At 34.9% G+C, this 13,967-nt stretch overlaps 1 protein-coding gene across 2 annotated transcripts in view; it reads left to right on the plus strand.

Annotated features, from left to right (window-relative positions):
• Window positions 1-13,967, plus strand: part of NAV3 (neuron navigator 3) — a 648,555-nt gene that overhangs the window by 596,499 nt on the left and 38,089 nt on the right. For both annotated transcript variants that reach the window (XM_056114248.1, XM_056114239.1), the window contains one exon: window positions 6,139-6,250. In XM_056114248.1, the coding sequence (XP_055970223.1) occupies window positions 6,139-6,250 (112 nt within the window). The remainder of the gene's footprint in view (window positions 1-6,138; window positions 6,251-13,967) is intronic.

Raw genomic sequence — 13,967 nt, forward strand, 5'->3', positions numbered from 1 at the left:
AAGATATTTCATTGAGAAGTTTTTAAAAATTATTAGTTGAATCAGAAAATATGTTCATCGGCCTTTTAAGAGACTGAGCATTTAATAAATCCATAATTTTCAAGTTTATGCTACTGTAATTTAATTCATTTAGTCTGTAATATGCTGACCAGTTTTTTAGAGCTAAAAAAAAAATAAAAACCTCACAAGTGGCTAGTGAGATAGTATAGCAGGTAGGACATTTATCTTGCATGCTGCCGACCATGATTCAGTTTTCCACCCATATTTTCTCTCAAGTACCACCAGGATTAATTACTGAGCACAGAGCCAGAAGTAACCTCTGAGCACAACTGGGTGTTCCACTCCCCCCCCCCCCAACAAACAAAAGTAAAAAACAGAGTAGATTTCACACTGAGATCACTTAAAGGACTGGAGAGCATGATTTATTGTGAAGCCCCACGTTTGATTTACCCACCCCACCCTTGAATGCCTCCAAGTATGACCAAAACAAAAAGAAAAAGAAAAATTCACTAGATTTCAAGACACAAATAAAAAGGTTAAGGGTATGAAAGAAAATCAGAGAAACTTCAGCTAGGTAGTATGAGATGAATGATTGTCAGTGTGCAGATCCTAAAGCAGGTTAGTGGAAGTTTTTAAGACACTTTTTTTTTTATATGGTAAAGTTTCTTACTGAGAATGGTGAAAAAAAATGTGAGATTCTTTAAAAAGGCTAATTCATGTCCAGGAGATATTTGGCAATAAACCAAATAGAAAATTATATCACAAAGAAAATCAAACAAGGTTAATATTGTGCCATGATATTTAACAGTTTATTTTGAGATATTTCAAGTCTGATCTCATAACTAGTTTAGCCTCAGAGAAACAACAAAAATAATTAAAAGCAATACTGACTTCATATCCAACATTTTTTTAATTTAAGAACTCATGGAAAATAAGAATCTAATAAGGTCAGACTTTCAGGCTTTTAGTATCATTATCTTGAAATATTTATTGTAGGTAAATAAAATTTTAGAGTTGTTTAAGATATTAAAATTGAGCTTTTAGGGATCTGAAAGAGAATGCAGTGACTTAAAATGCACTAACTGAATGGGCCAATGTGTAATTCTGACAGCCCCACAGTCTGGGATCCCCGAAGAGGGAAAATATAATAAAATATAATAATAGAGGGCCAGAGAACACTCGCTTTTCACACCTTCAACTACAGTTAAATCCCTGGTACCCCCTATGGTATCCTGAGCACCACTGGGAGTGATCATTGAGCTCATAGTCAGCAGTAAGCCCTGAGTATTTCTTCCCCAAATACCACCCCCATAAATAGTGGAATAAAATACAACAATTTGAAAAAAGGGAGAAATATCAACAAAATACAATTTTATCAGCTTATCCCCAGTTTTCTTTGTAGATGTAGCCCATTACCAGTTTTCTCTATATTCAATGACAAGTATAGAAAAATAAATGCAGATACTTAGGAATGGAATTTTAATTTCCATCTCATAACTATGATATTTCCAAGTTTGTTTGATTTTTCTGGAGGCTTAATAGAGATTCCCAAAACTTCTATATCTGTTAGGTTTCAAAATAAAAAGGACTACATGAAAATATTTCGGTTATAAAATAATTTCATACTTGAAGTATGTTTCCAGTCTTATCCCTCCTCTTTACAGCCCAAGAAGGATACTTGTACTTAGAGACAACAGTACCATTTTTATTTATTATAGACAACTTTAAAAAAAAAGTACTGCTTAAAATATAATGTAAATCACCAACCTTATTAAAGGAGGGGAATGAAGAGCAGAAGTGAATAGTTTTACTAAATATAAGTAACATATAGCTTTGTATTAGTTTTGGTTTACAGCATAATGAATTTTCCCATGTATGTATTGTAATACAATTACCATAATAAGCTTACTTAGCATCCATTTCATGCACTTGCAGAATATTTTCTTGTAATGAGAACTTTTATGGTCTTCTCTTCTCCATGCTCAAATATAAGTCCTGGAGAATATAATATACCGTATGGTGTCTATAGTTAGTACTGTTTTGTATATTATAAATTAATAAAGATTTTCTGTATCTCAGCAAAGTTCTTATTTTAAGAAGCTTTCTATTCATTTATATATTACTACTGGAAAAATGAAAGAAGTATCATGCTTTAACCTCATCTACCCAAGGTTATCCATAACACTGATTAGCCGTACTGAATATTGATGCTGTGTTTCTGATAAATAACATCAGTAAAGTTTTATAATGACACCCTAGATGATCACATACTTCTTTGTTAAAAAAAAAAAGCTAGCAGTATAGTTGAATTTTAAATCTTTCTTTGAATGGGAAAAAAATACCTGCATTAGCCAGAACTTTTGATCAAAATACCCAACTTTTATGAGATTTTAAGCCAGGTGAGATAATAATGTATTTCACAACAAATTAAATTGAATTTATTAAATATTCTCAAAACAGAGAATGCATTAATTTTTATTTTCTGAGAGGAAAAGTAGGATATCCCACTTGTTTGGAAACATTTACTCCATTCTCTAAGGGTGAAAAAAGTAAAGCAAAAAGAAAAACCATATGACAAGCCTTAGAGAAAAAAATGGTTCTGATATGAGTAGCAACATGAAAGTGCATATAATTCACTGAAATCAAAGGAAAGAAAGGATTTTTACATTTATGGAGTGATAACTAGCTTAGGTTTGATTTTTATGAAGGATTATATCAAATCAGATTTAACAGTTTTCTTAAGTAAAGACAATGAAATATTGTGTAGGTTCTTGCTTACATTTGCAAAGCTCTCCTAAAGAGTAACTAATGGGAATGTTGATAATTTTGATTTTCATGAAGGTCATTTTCTGAAATTGTTTAATGCACTTATTTATTGTCTTCTATTGAGGTTATTGTGCCACAGTCACCAACAGCTAACCTGCTAACATCTGCTATAATATTGAAGATATTTAATTTTAGAAATTGATTAATATTTTTATTTATTTATTTATTTATTTTTTTTATAATTTATTTCTTTATTGAATCACTGTGGGAAAAGTTACAGAGCTTTCGGGTTTAGGTCTCAGTCATGTAAATATCAAACACATTTCCCTTTACCAATACTTATTTTTGACCACGAACCCCAATAGAACCCCACCTCCGACCCCTCCCAATTCCTGTGAGGCAGATGAGTTCTAGTTAATACTCTATCTACTTCAACTAGATACATTGTTTCGATAGAAGATGCACAATTATTATTTAGAGTTTACGACCCCCCCCCCCCCCAATCAGATATGCTGAAACAGCGTTGTGAAATGATTTGCTTTCTACAACTTGGTTTAAGAATAAAATGATGTCGCGCGGCCGCTATTGCGGCCACGCAGTTTTGGGTTTCTGCTATTTTACTTATTAACCCTGGAAGAATTTCTATTAAAAAGTTAGATAGTTAAGAGATTGGTTTCTGTTCTCTGTAGTCATGGCTGTGCCGGAGAACCGCTCGTGGGGGGCAGCTGGCGACCTCGGTCGGGCGTGAAGGACGGCCCATTACGCCCCCCTTCCCATGAGGTCCCTGCCGCTCCCACCCCCGGCTCAAACCTGCTGTCCACAAGGCTCCCGTGCGGCCGCCATCTTTCTTTCCCGAAATTGATTAATATTTTTAGATTAAACAAAAGTAATATTTTTAAAATATTGAACATTTCACTTCTCATATTTTTAAATGCATACAGAAATCACTTTGTAATGCTAGTTTTGATGCTGGTATGTCTATTAACTCATAAAATAAAAAAATTTTCAAGCATTTGCAGGATATCCCATTTACATTTTCCTACTTAAACTTAAATAAAATATTGTAACAGAATATCTTTGTGTGCTTATATGCCAGTGGTTGAGTCTTATGCATTCCACGTAAGAGAGAGACTGTCTTCCTCTGAGCTACATCCCCAGCTCCTAGAATTTTAATATACAGTATAAGCACTAATGATTACAAATTCAAAGATAAAATATCTTTTTAAATTAAAATTTAATATATCTCGGCAGATATGTTATACAATTTGTATTTCCATTTTGTTACACATTAAGTATGCACAAATATTGCTGGAGCGATAGCACAGTGGGTAGGGCATTTGCACAGCGGGTAGGGTGTTTGCCTTGTACGCAGCCAACATGGCTGACCCCAGTTCGATTCCTCTGCCCCTCTCGGAGAGCCTGGCAAGCTACCGAGAGTACCTCGCCCGCACGGCAAAGCCTGGCAAGCTACCCGTGGCGTATTTGATATGCCAAACACAGTAACAACAAGTCTCATGATGGAGACGTTACTGGGCCCGCTCGAGAAAATCAATGAACAATGGGAGGACAGTGACCAGTGACCTAAGTATGCACAATAAGTCATCATTTTGGGACTACATTTTTTGAAAAACAGAATGAATTCTAGTCAGTATTATATCTCTTGAGAGATTCTGTGTGTGTGTGTGTGTGTGTGTGTGTGTGTGTGTGTGTGTTTGATTCACATGTGTGCATGTGTGTGCTGCGAGAATCAAACTCACATAGGTGAGTCATACACTCTATTGGTATGTCCAATTTATGGCCCAAGTTTTCTTCAAAATAGAAAGTACATTAAATTTTGGTAAACTTCTATCTGGACAAGAGACAGAAAGTAGATAGAACCTAGACTGAGAAATCATGACAAAATGTATCAGCAATTTTTGTCATGACATTGAAATATTTTCTGAAACACAATCTTTTCCTTTTGGATAATGAGACAAATAAAATTAAAGCCAAGAATTTGAAGGCACATCTATTAATTCAGGAGATAGCTATTGACTTTTTTTATGATGAGATTCTTTGATTTTTTACTAGCTATTAACATTTAGAATATTTTTAATATTCCCATTATTAATAATGTCAGGTATCCAGTGATAATAGATATTGTGGTGTCAGGAATTTATTTAAACCTAACCCTTAGTTATCATTTTATGTAGCATAATTTTTTTTTGTTTGTTTGTTTAATGATCTAAGGGTGGAATAGTGTCTGGACATTCCCATGTATGAGATTGTTTCCAACAAAGACAGCTCTCAGTGAATTGTTTTCCATATATTAGGAGAGGGATTGAAAAATATTAAACTATCCTTTGAATGGAGGAACTAAATCCAATTCTTTGGCTTGCTGTCAAAAAAGTCCAGAGACAATGAAGACTGACATTACTGAGGAAATACACCACTAAGGAATTCTCTATTGAAAACACTGATAAGACTCTAATTTTTCTGTTTGCCATAACTGTCAAGAAGTAGATGCTTTGATTTTGGGCCTCAAATACAAATATTGCCATTAAATGTCACAAATTTCTTTTCTTTCTATTTTGGTTTTCCATACCTTGTCTCCCCCACATACATTGTTAAAATTTATGTAATTATTTAATGGAGATGTATCTTTAACTGATCGATATTCAATAGATGTTTTATAAAATTGTTTTATTTGTTAACTACCTCATTTTTGAACATCATCTATTATTTAAGAATCCATTTACACACATCACTTATCTTTTAAACATTTTTATATTGCTTTGGCTTGGTGAAATTGGGTCTCCACACTAGAAATTTTTAAATATTGAAAAATTCCAAATCTAAGATTAACTTTTTAATGCCAGCAGGGTTTTAATAAAATTATATTTAATATAAGAGATTTAGGGAGTGCAAGATTTTATGCTTGAATATAAAAAAATCAACTCAAGTATAAAATATAAATAAAATCTGAAGTCCTTCACTTGACATAAATTCTGTAAATGTGATATGAATGCTATTTATTGATCAATTTGTACATACGTATTTATCTATGTAATGTTATTGTTCTGTATTTAAAATGAGCATTGTGATATTTTTTATTTGTTCCAGTCATCTCTGGGTGCCACTGTTTGAAAGAAATAAGCTAGTTAAATCACATTTATTAGAAAATAAATAAGAAAATTTATGTGCAAGGATATTTTTTCACTTAGCTATGCAAGAAGTTGTCTGATCCAACTTGACAAGGTCAGCCACACAGCCAAATCACCCAGGAGGTTAGTCCCACAAAAAGGACACTCGCTTGCAAATGAATTATGAACAAGGACATTTTCTTTTTCTCTTTAGATATATTAAAGCTGCTAAACTGTGTTTGCTCCACAGGAATCTGAACTTATAGAACTAAGAGAAACTATTGAAATGCTGAAGGCCCAGAACTCCGCTGCTCAGGCAGCCATACAAGGGGCGCTAAATGGTCCAGACCACCCTCCGAAAGGTATATTTTATTCATTAGTACAGCTGCTTTTCCTTACTGACATTATCTTCTTTAACAATGACTAAATTGGGGTCAACACAGTCAGAATATCAGAGTTTAAGGATGGTAACATCCATTGTCAGATAATTTTATTTTATTTATTTATTTTTTAATTTTTTTTATTAGTGAAACACCATGAGGTACAGTTATAGACTTACAAATTTTTGTGCTTGGGTTTCAGTTATACAATGATCAAGTACCCATCCCTCCACCAGCGCCCATCCTCCACCACCATGGGTCCCAGCATCCCTCCCACCACCCATCCCCCCCCATCCCACCCTGCCTCTGTGGTAGGGCATTCCCTTTTGTTCTCTCTCTCTCCTTTTGGGTTCCATGGTTTGCAAGAGAGGCATTGAGTGGCAATCATGTTTGGTCTATAGTCTACTTTTAGCATGCTTCTCCCATCCTAGGAGAATCCTCCCAACACCCTTTTTCGGTGCTCCCTTCTCTATCTGAGCTTCCTTTTCCCCTAGCACATATAGCTGGCCTCCAAGTCATGGAGCAAAATTCCTGGTACTAATCTCAGCTACTCCTAGGTGTTAGTCTCCCATTTTGTTACTTTATATTCCCCAGATGAATGCAATCTTTCTATGTCTGTCCCTCTCTTTCTGACTCATTTCGCTTAACATGATACTTTCCATGAAGTACCACTTGTATGTAAATTTCATGACTTTATCTTTTCTAACAGCCACATAGTACTCCATTGTGTAAATGTACCAAAGTTTTTTTTAACCAGTCATCTGTTCTCGGGCACTCAGGTTTTTTCCAAATTCTGGCTATTGTAAAGAGTGCTGCAATAAACAGACAATTGCAGATGTCACTTCGACTATACTTTTTTGCCTCTCTGGGATATATTCCCACAAATCGTATTGCTGGGTCAAATAGAAAATCAAATTCTAATTTTTTGAGGATTGTCCATACTGTTTTCCAGGAGTGCTGAACCAGTCGACATTTCCACCAGTAGTGAAGGAGGGTCCCTTTCTCGCCACATCCGCGCCAGCACTGGTTGCTTTTGTTCTTTTGGATGTGGGCCAGTCTCTGTGGTGTGAGATGATATCTCATTGTTGTTTTGATCTGAATCTTTCTGATGATTAGTGATGTAGAGCATTTTCTCATGTGCCTTTTAGCCATTCGGATTTCTTCTTTGCGAAAGTTTCTGTTCATTTCTTCACCCCATTTTTTGATGGGGTTGGGTGTTTTCTTCTTGTGGAGTTCAACCAGTACCTTGTATATCCTTGATATCAACCCCTTGTTGGATGTATATTTGGCGAATATCCTTTCCCATTCTGTAGACTGCCTTTGTATTTTGGTCACTGTTTCTTTTGAGTTGCAGAAACTTCTTAGTTTAAGATAGTCCCATTTATCTCTCTATTTTCACTTGCTTGGCCAGTGGCGTGACATCTTTGAAGATACCATTAGCTTCAATATTATGTGGGGTTTTGCCAACTTTGTCTTCAATGAACTTTATGGATTCCGGTCTGATGTTGAGGTCATTAATCCATTTTGATCTTACTTTTGTGTATGGCGTTAGGTAGAGATCTGAGCCCACTTTTTTGCATGTAGCCGTCCAGTTTTGCCAGCACAATTTATTAAAGAGGCTTTCCCTGCTCCTCTGCACTTTTCTTGCTCCCTTATTGAAGATTAAATGATCATATGCTTGGGAGGAGATGTCAGTATATTCAACTCTGTTCCATTGGTCTACAGTTCTGCCTTTGTTCCAGTACCATGCTGTTTTAAATGAATGTACTTCTTTAGTTGCACATGCATTAAATAAGTAATATTTTTATCTAGCATGATAGTTTAGGAAACATAGTTATGATGTTAATGTTTATGGTTTTGATATACAATGGTAATGCAACCCACCACCAAAGTGCCCAAGATTCTCCACTACTGTCTTTAAGGCACTTCTAATCTTTTCCTCACCATTCTCCCTCCCGCTTGCTTGGTAATCTCAGTTTTGTAACCAAAGCTGAAAAGTTTATCATTATGTAATACTGTTTGTTCCTTTGTTTTGTTTCTCTACACATCACAGTTCAGTGAAATTTGTCCAGTGTTTATCTTTCTCCCTCTGTTTGCTTAATAATCTTGTCCTTCAGTTCCAACCCAGTTCTAGCAAACTGCAGGATTTCATCTTGCATACACTCTTTGCTCCATTTGATTTGGTTAAAATGAAGATAAAGACATTAGTTAGTGATTTCATATTTGGCTTTATCGAAAACAACAGTAGAGGGATGAAAACCTATATTTCTGTATGAAATGAAACAATTAATACAGTAAAATGTCAAACTATCCAAGAAAGGATTTTCTTTGAATATACTTGAATACTATCTTGTTACCTTAAACATTAATCTAAAAATTTAACCTGGTCATCTGAGACCTGCTTTTTCCACTTCAGCATTTTTTTGCCTCAGTAAGTGATACCAATATTCTGCCAAGTAACCAGAAGTTTATGGAATGTATAACTCCTATATTCAATCACTAAAGCACCAAGCCCTATTGGCTCCACGGCTTAAAGCATTTATTATTTTTCTTATCCTACCATCACCACCTTTCATATCCCCCTTGAAACTCCTTCCTCTTCATCTTATTCCACTTGCCAGTTTTTCTCATGTAAAGTTAAGAACAATGTCTAGCAGCAGTTCTGTATACGAGTCAGATTTGCCTTGGAATACAATCTCTGTAAAGTGACAGTACATCCCTTTCCCAGATTCATTCTCTAAAAAAATCCAACCAACCAAACAAACAAAAACCCAAACTTGATTGATTATCTTGTACATGCCAGACATCATTCTCAACATCTCATCCTCCTTTTCTGTCACATTATTTATTTCAGATTCCCTGAAATTTATCTAACTATTCAGATGTTCTTTATATGGCCTGTGTATTCTGTCTTAACAGTGTATTCTATTTTTTTCAGCATATAACCCTTTATAGAGCTTTCAGGAGTCAGCCTAAATATACCTTCTTGACCCTTAAAGTAGATGATGTCCCTTTGTGATATATTTCTGTGAATAACTGTACTTCATTGGCAAATTCTGCATTATAGTTGGTGCTATACTTCATTTTAGGTCTGCTTTTGCTTTGTTTTTTAAATCATAGTGTCCATGATTATTCATTATACATAAAATGGGGCTTATTTGAATTTTATAGACAAGAATAACACTTTTCTCAAATACTTAAATTTAAAACTTAGGAGAAAAATTACATAAAGTGAGATGTGCTTAAATTGAAGGACAAACTATTTCTCTAGGGGCTGTTTCTTTTAAGAATTTAGCAACTTTCCATGAGGGGGAGTTGATTTATATGCTGCATGGAAAATTACTGCATATTTAAAGCTTATCTTAGAGCTATAATAAAGCAGCTTATGTTCTAAATCTTCATGTTGTAAATAGATCCAGAAGGGATTTTAAAAGACTTAATTCTTCTTTAACACAGTATGTAACTAAAGTAAAACTTTCTGGAAAGAATTTCTTTTATCTTAGGCAACAGGTAGCTTAATATATCTAATGGTATTAGAAAATAGAATTTCCTTTGCTCAGAAATGATGTGGGAGTGCCTAATGAACAAAATTATAACAGTGAATTTCAAATAGGTCAATAAATTAAAAAAATAATTTTCCAAGATGAAAAATTAGTCAAACAGATGTAAGTATTGAATATATGTAGGATATTTAGAGCACATTTTATAATACTAAAACTCAATATTACATTCAATAAACTTAAGTTGATTTTTTTATTATTTATTAGCATGACATGGAAAGATTAGTTGACCTAATTATCTTCCATCTCTGTACTCAATAATGTAGCCTAAATTTCACTGTAATGAAATGTATTCATTATACATATGTGTATATGCAGATGTATTTAACTACATAGTATTTATCATGATATTTAAAGGTAAAGGAAATTTTTATTTTCAAATTTTGCTATTAATTTTAAGTATCTTTCTGTGCATAATCATGGTATAGGTTTATCCTTTATATGTACCTACTACAATTATATCATCATGGATTAAATTACCATCTGTAGTAAATATTTTTTAGAAATATTAGACAACATGGCTGTTAGAGCTAAGGATAAACCTATTCAGAAAATGCTTATTAATAAATGCTGTACTCTATACAAGGCCCTGGGGATTTAGTGGGTATAGTCTTTGTCTCCATAAAATATTTCACCCCATAGGAGAAAGGGTAGAAAGAAAATGGTTATTGCGATCATTGCTATAGTCAAATATACCTATCAAAATACTAGAATCCTAAAATGAACACCAATAGATGCTATTGAGAGCAAGATTACTAGCAAACAAACAAAAATAGCAACATTTAAGAGGTCCAAGGAAACATTACCAAGTTATATCATAAATACTGTGAGGACAAGTCTAAAAAGTACTTTTGAAAGAAAATCTGTTGATACCTCTGTGGAATTGATGAAAGGAAAATAATGGCTAACAAAAATTAAGTAAAGCAGGATTGGAGAAAAAATACAAGATTTTCTGAGAGTTTTTTGACCTTATTTTAAGAGTTGAATATCTTTTTACTTTTTAAAATGAAAACATGTTGAATTGTATTGGTAGAGGAATGAAAATGAAGTCTTTCTTCTTTTTCTCTCTCTCGCTCTCTTTCTTTTCTCTCTCTCTCTCTCTTTTTTCCTTATGGATTTCAGGGGCTATTCCTGGCTTCATGCTCAGGAAACATTCCCAGTCCAGCCCTTTGAAAAATATCCATGTTCCTGAAGTTTTCCTTTTTATTTCTCTCATACTATTTGTAGAATGTTTTGGAGGTTAGTGATTAGGCAGCTGTTCTTGCTGCTCAGCAGGTAAGTGGTGATCATAACTTGAACTGGGACAGTGGCAGTACAGAGTTGGAATTGGGAAATGATTATGAACAAATACAAAACTGGAATACACACTTTTAAATTAAGCCTCTCCATTCATTTACATCGCTGGCGTACATTTGTTCGGCCAGTATTTACTTAGCTCTTTAATTTCCCTTGTACCTAATCAAATACTTATAGGCACTAGAAAGGAATTGTGCATTCCCTCCACAGAGTCATATTATTTAAATGAAGCCTTACTAACCTTTATTAGTAAATATAGTCATAATTGAAGGAAATTAATGCCTCTAAGGACTCCTTTTCAAATATGATTATAAAAAAACCTATCCTCTTAAAATTTGCATACAAGCCAAATATAACATTAATTTTGGCTGGAGCGATAGCACAGCGGGTAGGGCATTTGCCTTACAAGCGGCCAACATGGCCGGCCCGAGTTCGATTCCTCCGCCCCTCTCGGAGAGCCCGGCAAGCTACCGAGAGTATTCGGTATGCCAGACACAGTAACAACAAAGTCTCCAATGGAGAAGTTACTGGGCCCGCTCGAGCAAATCGACGATCAACAGGAGGGCCTTTACCTTTTTTTTTTTTGGATATAATGAAAATTCTCAAAAACTTTAACAATTAAATGGTTACTCAATTCATTAAAGCGAACTATTAGGGGAAACTAAATAGTGCATCTTGCTCAGGAAGTTTATAGCCTACAGAAGTTTAAAACAAATAGTGCTCAAGAGATAACACAGGGGTTAAGGCACATGCCTTGCCTGCACTGGGTTTGACCCTTGGTACCACATGGTACCCTGACTAACACTGGGTGTAGCCCTGGATTTTCCTGAACACCAACAGGTGTGGCCTGGAAACACTGCCAAGTTGGCCTGGATAATTTTTGTCACCAAAGGCCCAGAGGAATACCCCATTCTTGAATTCTTGGGCTGTCACATTGAATCACTGACTTGGTTGGCTATTCCAGGAATGCCCCCTGAGCAAGAACAACTTTGAAACTCACATTACCCCCCAAACCCACTAATAATTTTTATATTATTTATTCATATGTTTAAATTATAATTCATATAAAGCATAATTCATATAATGTTTAAAGTTAAATGTTACACTTCCTCCTTTATCATTAAATCAAAGTAGTATATATCAGTACTGTTGAACAGTATACAAATTAGTGCATGTTAGCACCATCAGTATTGTTGATTGAAGTTTTGGCACTGGCAATATTTCTGGGATGCAAAGACAGTAAACATTCTTATCATGAATTTTAAGAGTTTATAAAGATTACCGGTTAGAGGCTAACTAGCACACACTCAATGTTTATGGAAGCCCTAACACTGCCAGGCAGAGACCCTGACTTTAAAACTGTTGCTGCAGGGGCCAGAGCAATAGTGCAGTAGTAGGGCACTTTTCTTGCTGGGGGCTGACCTGGGTTTAATCTCTGGCACCCTATATGATCCCCTGAGCCCTGCCAGAAGTATCAAGTGCAAACTTAGGAGTAAAATCTGAGTACCACAGGGCATGGCTCCCAACCAGCCCTCCTCCTCATGAAAATCTTGCTGCAGCATTTATCAACACTCATTTTCTTCCTTTACTCATTTAAGTTTCTGACAAGATGCAGAGTAACTGTCAGTTATACCTTGAAATAGAAACACCTGAAGCAGAGAATAGGGAGTAGCTTAAAAATCATCATAGCTCTGCAAAGCTTTTTGGGTCACACCCAGCAATGCACAGGGGTTACTCCTGGCTCATGCACTCAGGAATTACTCCTGGCGGTGCTCAGGGGACCATAGGAGATGCTGGAAATCGAACCTGGGTTGGACACATGCAAGGCAAATGCCCTACCCGCTGTGCTATCACTCCAGTCCTCAAGAGTTTTTAATTAAGTGAAATGTTATATGTTATATATATACATACATATAGTATACACATGGACTGGAGTGATAGCATAGCAGGTAGGGCGTTTGCCTTGCACGTGGTCAACCTGGGTTTGATTCCTCCATCCCTCTCAGAGAGCCCTAAAAGCTACTGAGAGTATCCCGCCCGCACAGCAGAGCCTGACAAGCTCCCTTTGCTGTATTCGATATGCCAAAAACAGTAACAAGTCTCACGATGAAGACATTACTGGTGCCTGCTCGATCATATAGAAGAACAATGGGAGGGCAGTGCCACAGTGCTACAGTAAAGATTAAATTCTAAGGAACAATATTTCTGTATTACACACCTATAAAATATTTCAGTATTGCTGTTTTCTTAATGGGAAAATATTTATTGCTATATATATAAATAAAGTTATGTATACATATATTTTATTCCTATAGCACATATTCATCTGTATTTTTGAAAGTAACAAGTTACAGTTTCATTGCCATTGATAATTTTGCTGGTAAATAAATTATTTAACTAGAAAACTTTGATTTTATACTCTTGTTTCTATGAAAACTTTTAAAAAGCTGTGTATGTTAACTTTAGACATAAGTTTCATTGAGCATTTTTATTTGGCTAATTTGCAATAGTTAAATATAGAAATAAGTGTGACCTAAAAGTAGGTATATTCTTACAAATAATTGTATTAATTCTTAGTGTCTCCACTAATAATATCAGAATAATCTAAAAAGAAAAAGTTGACTTAAATTTTAGTAAGTAAATAAATTAAACTGACTTTAAGGCAGAGTGAATATCTTGAAAAAGTTGTTAAGTTTCAAAAGCTTTTATTTCAACATATTTTCTGTTATTTGAGAAACACAGCATGCTTGTTAGAAGTACAGAGAGACCATATTTCATAGCAATTGGCACAATAGACAATATAATCATTGTAGGTCTCAAGTTGATTCCATCAGCTATCTGAC

The sequence above is a fragment of the Sorex fumeus genome, unplaced genomic scaffold, assembly GCF_029834395.1.
Source record: "Sorex fumeus unplaced genomic scaffold, SorFum_2.1 ptg000003l, whole genome shotgun sequence".
NCBI classification, from domain to species: Eukaryota; Metazoa; Chordata; class Mammalia; order Eulipotyphla; family Soricidae; genus Sorex; species Sorex fumeus.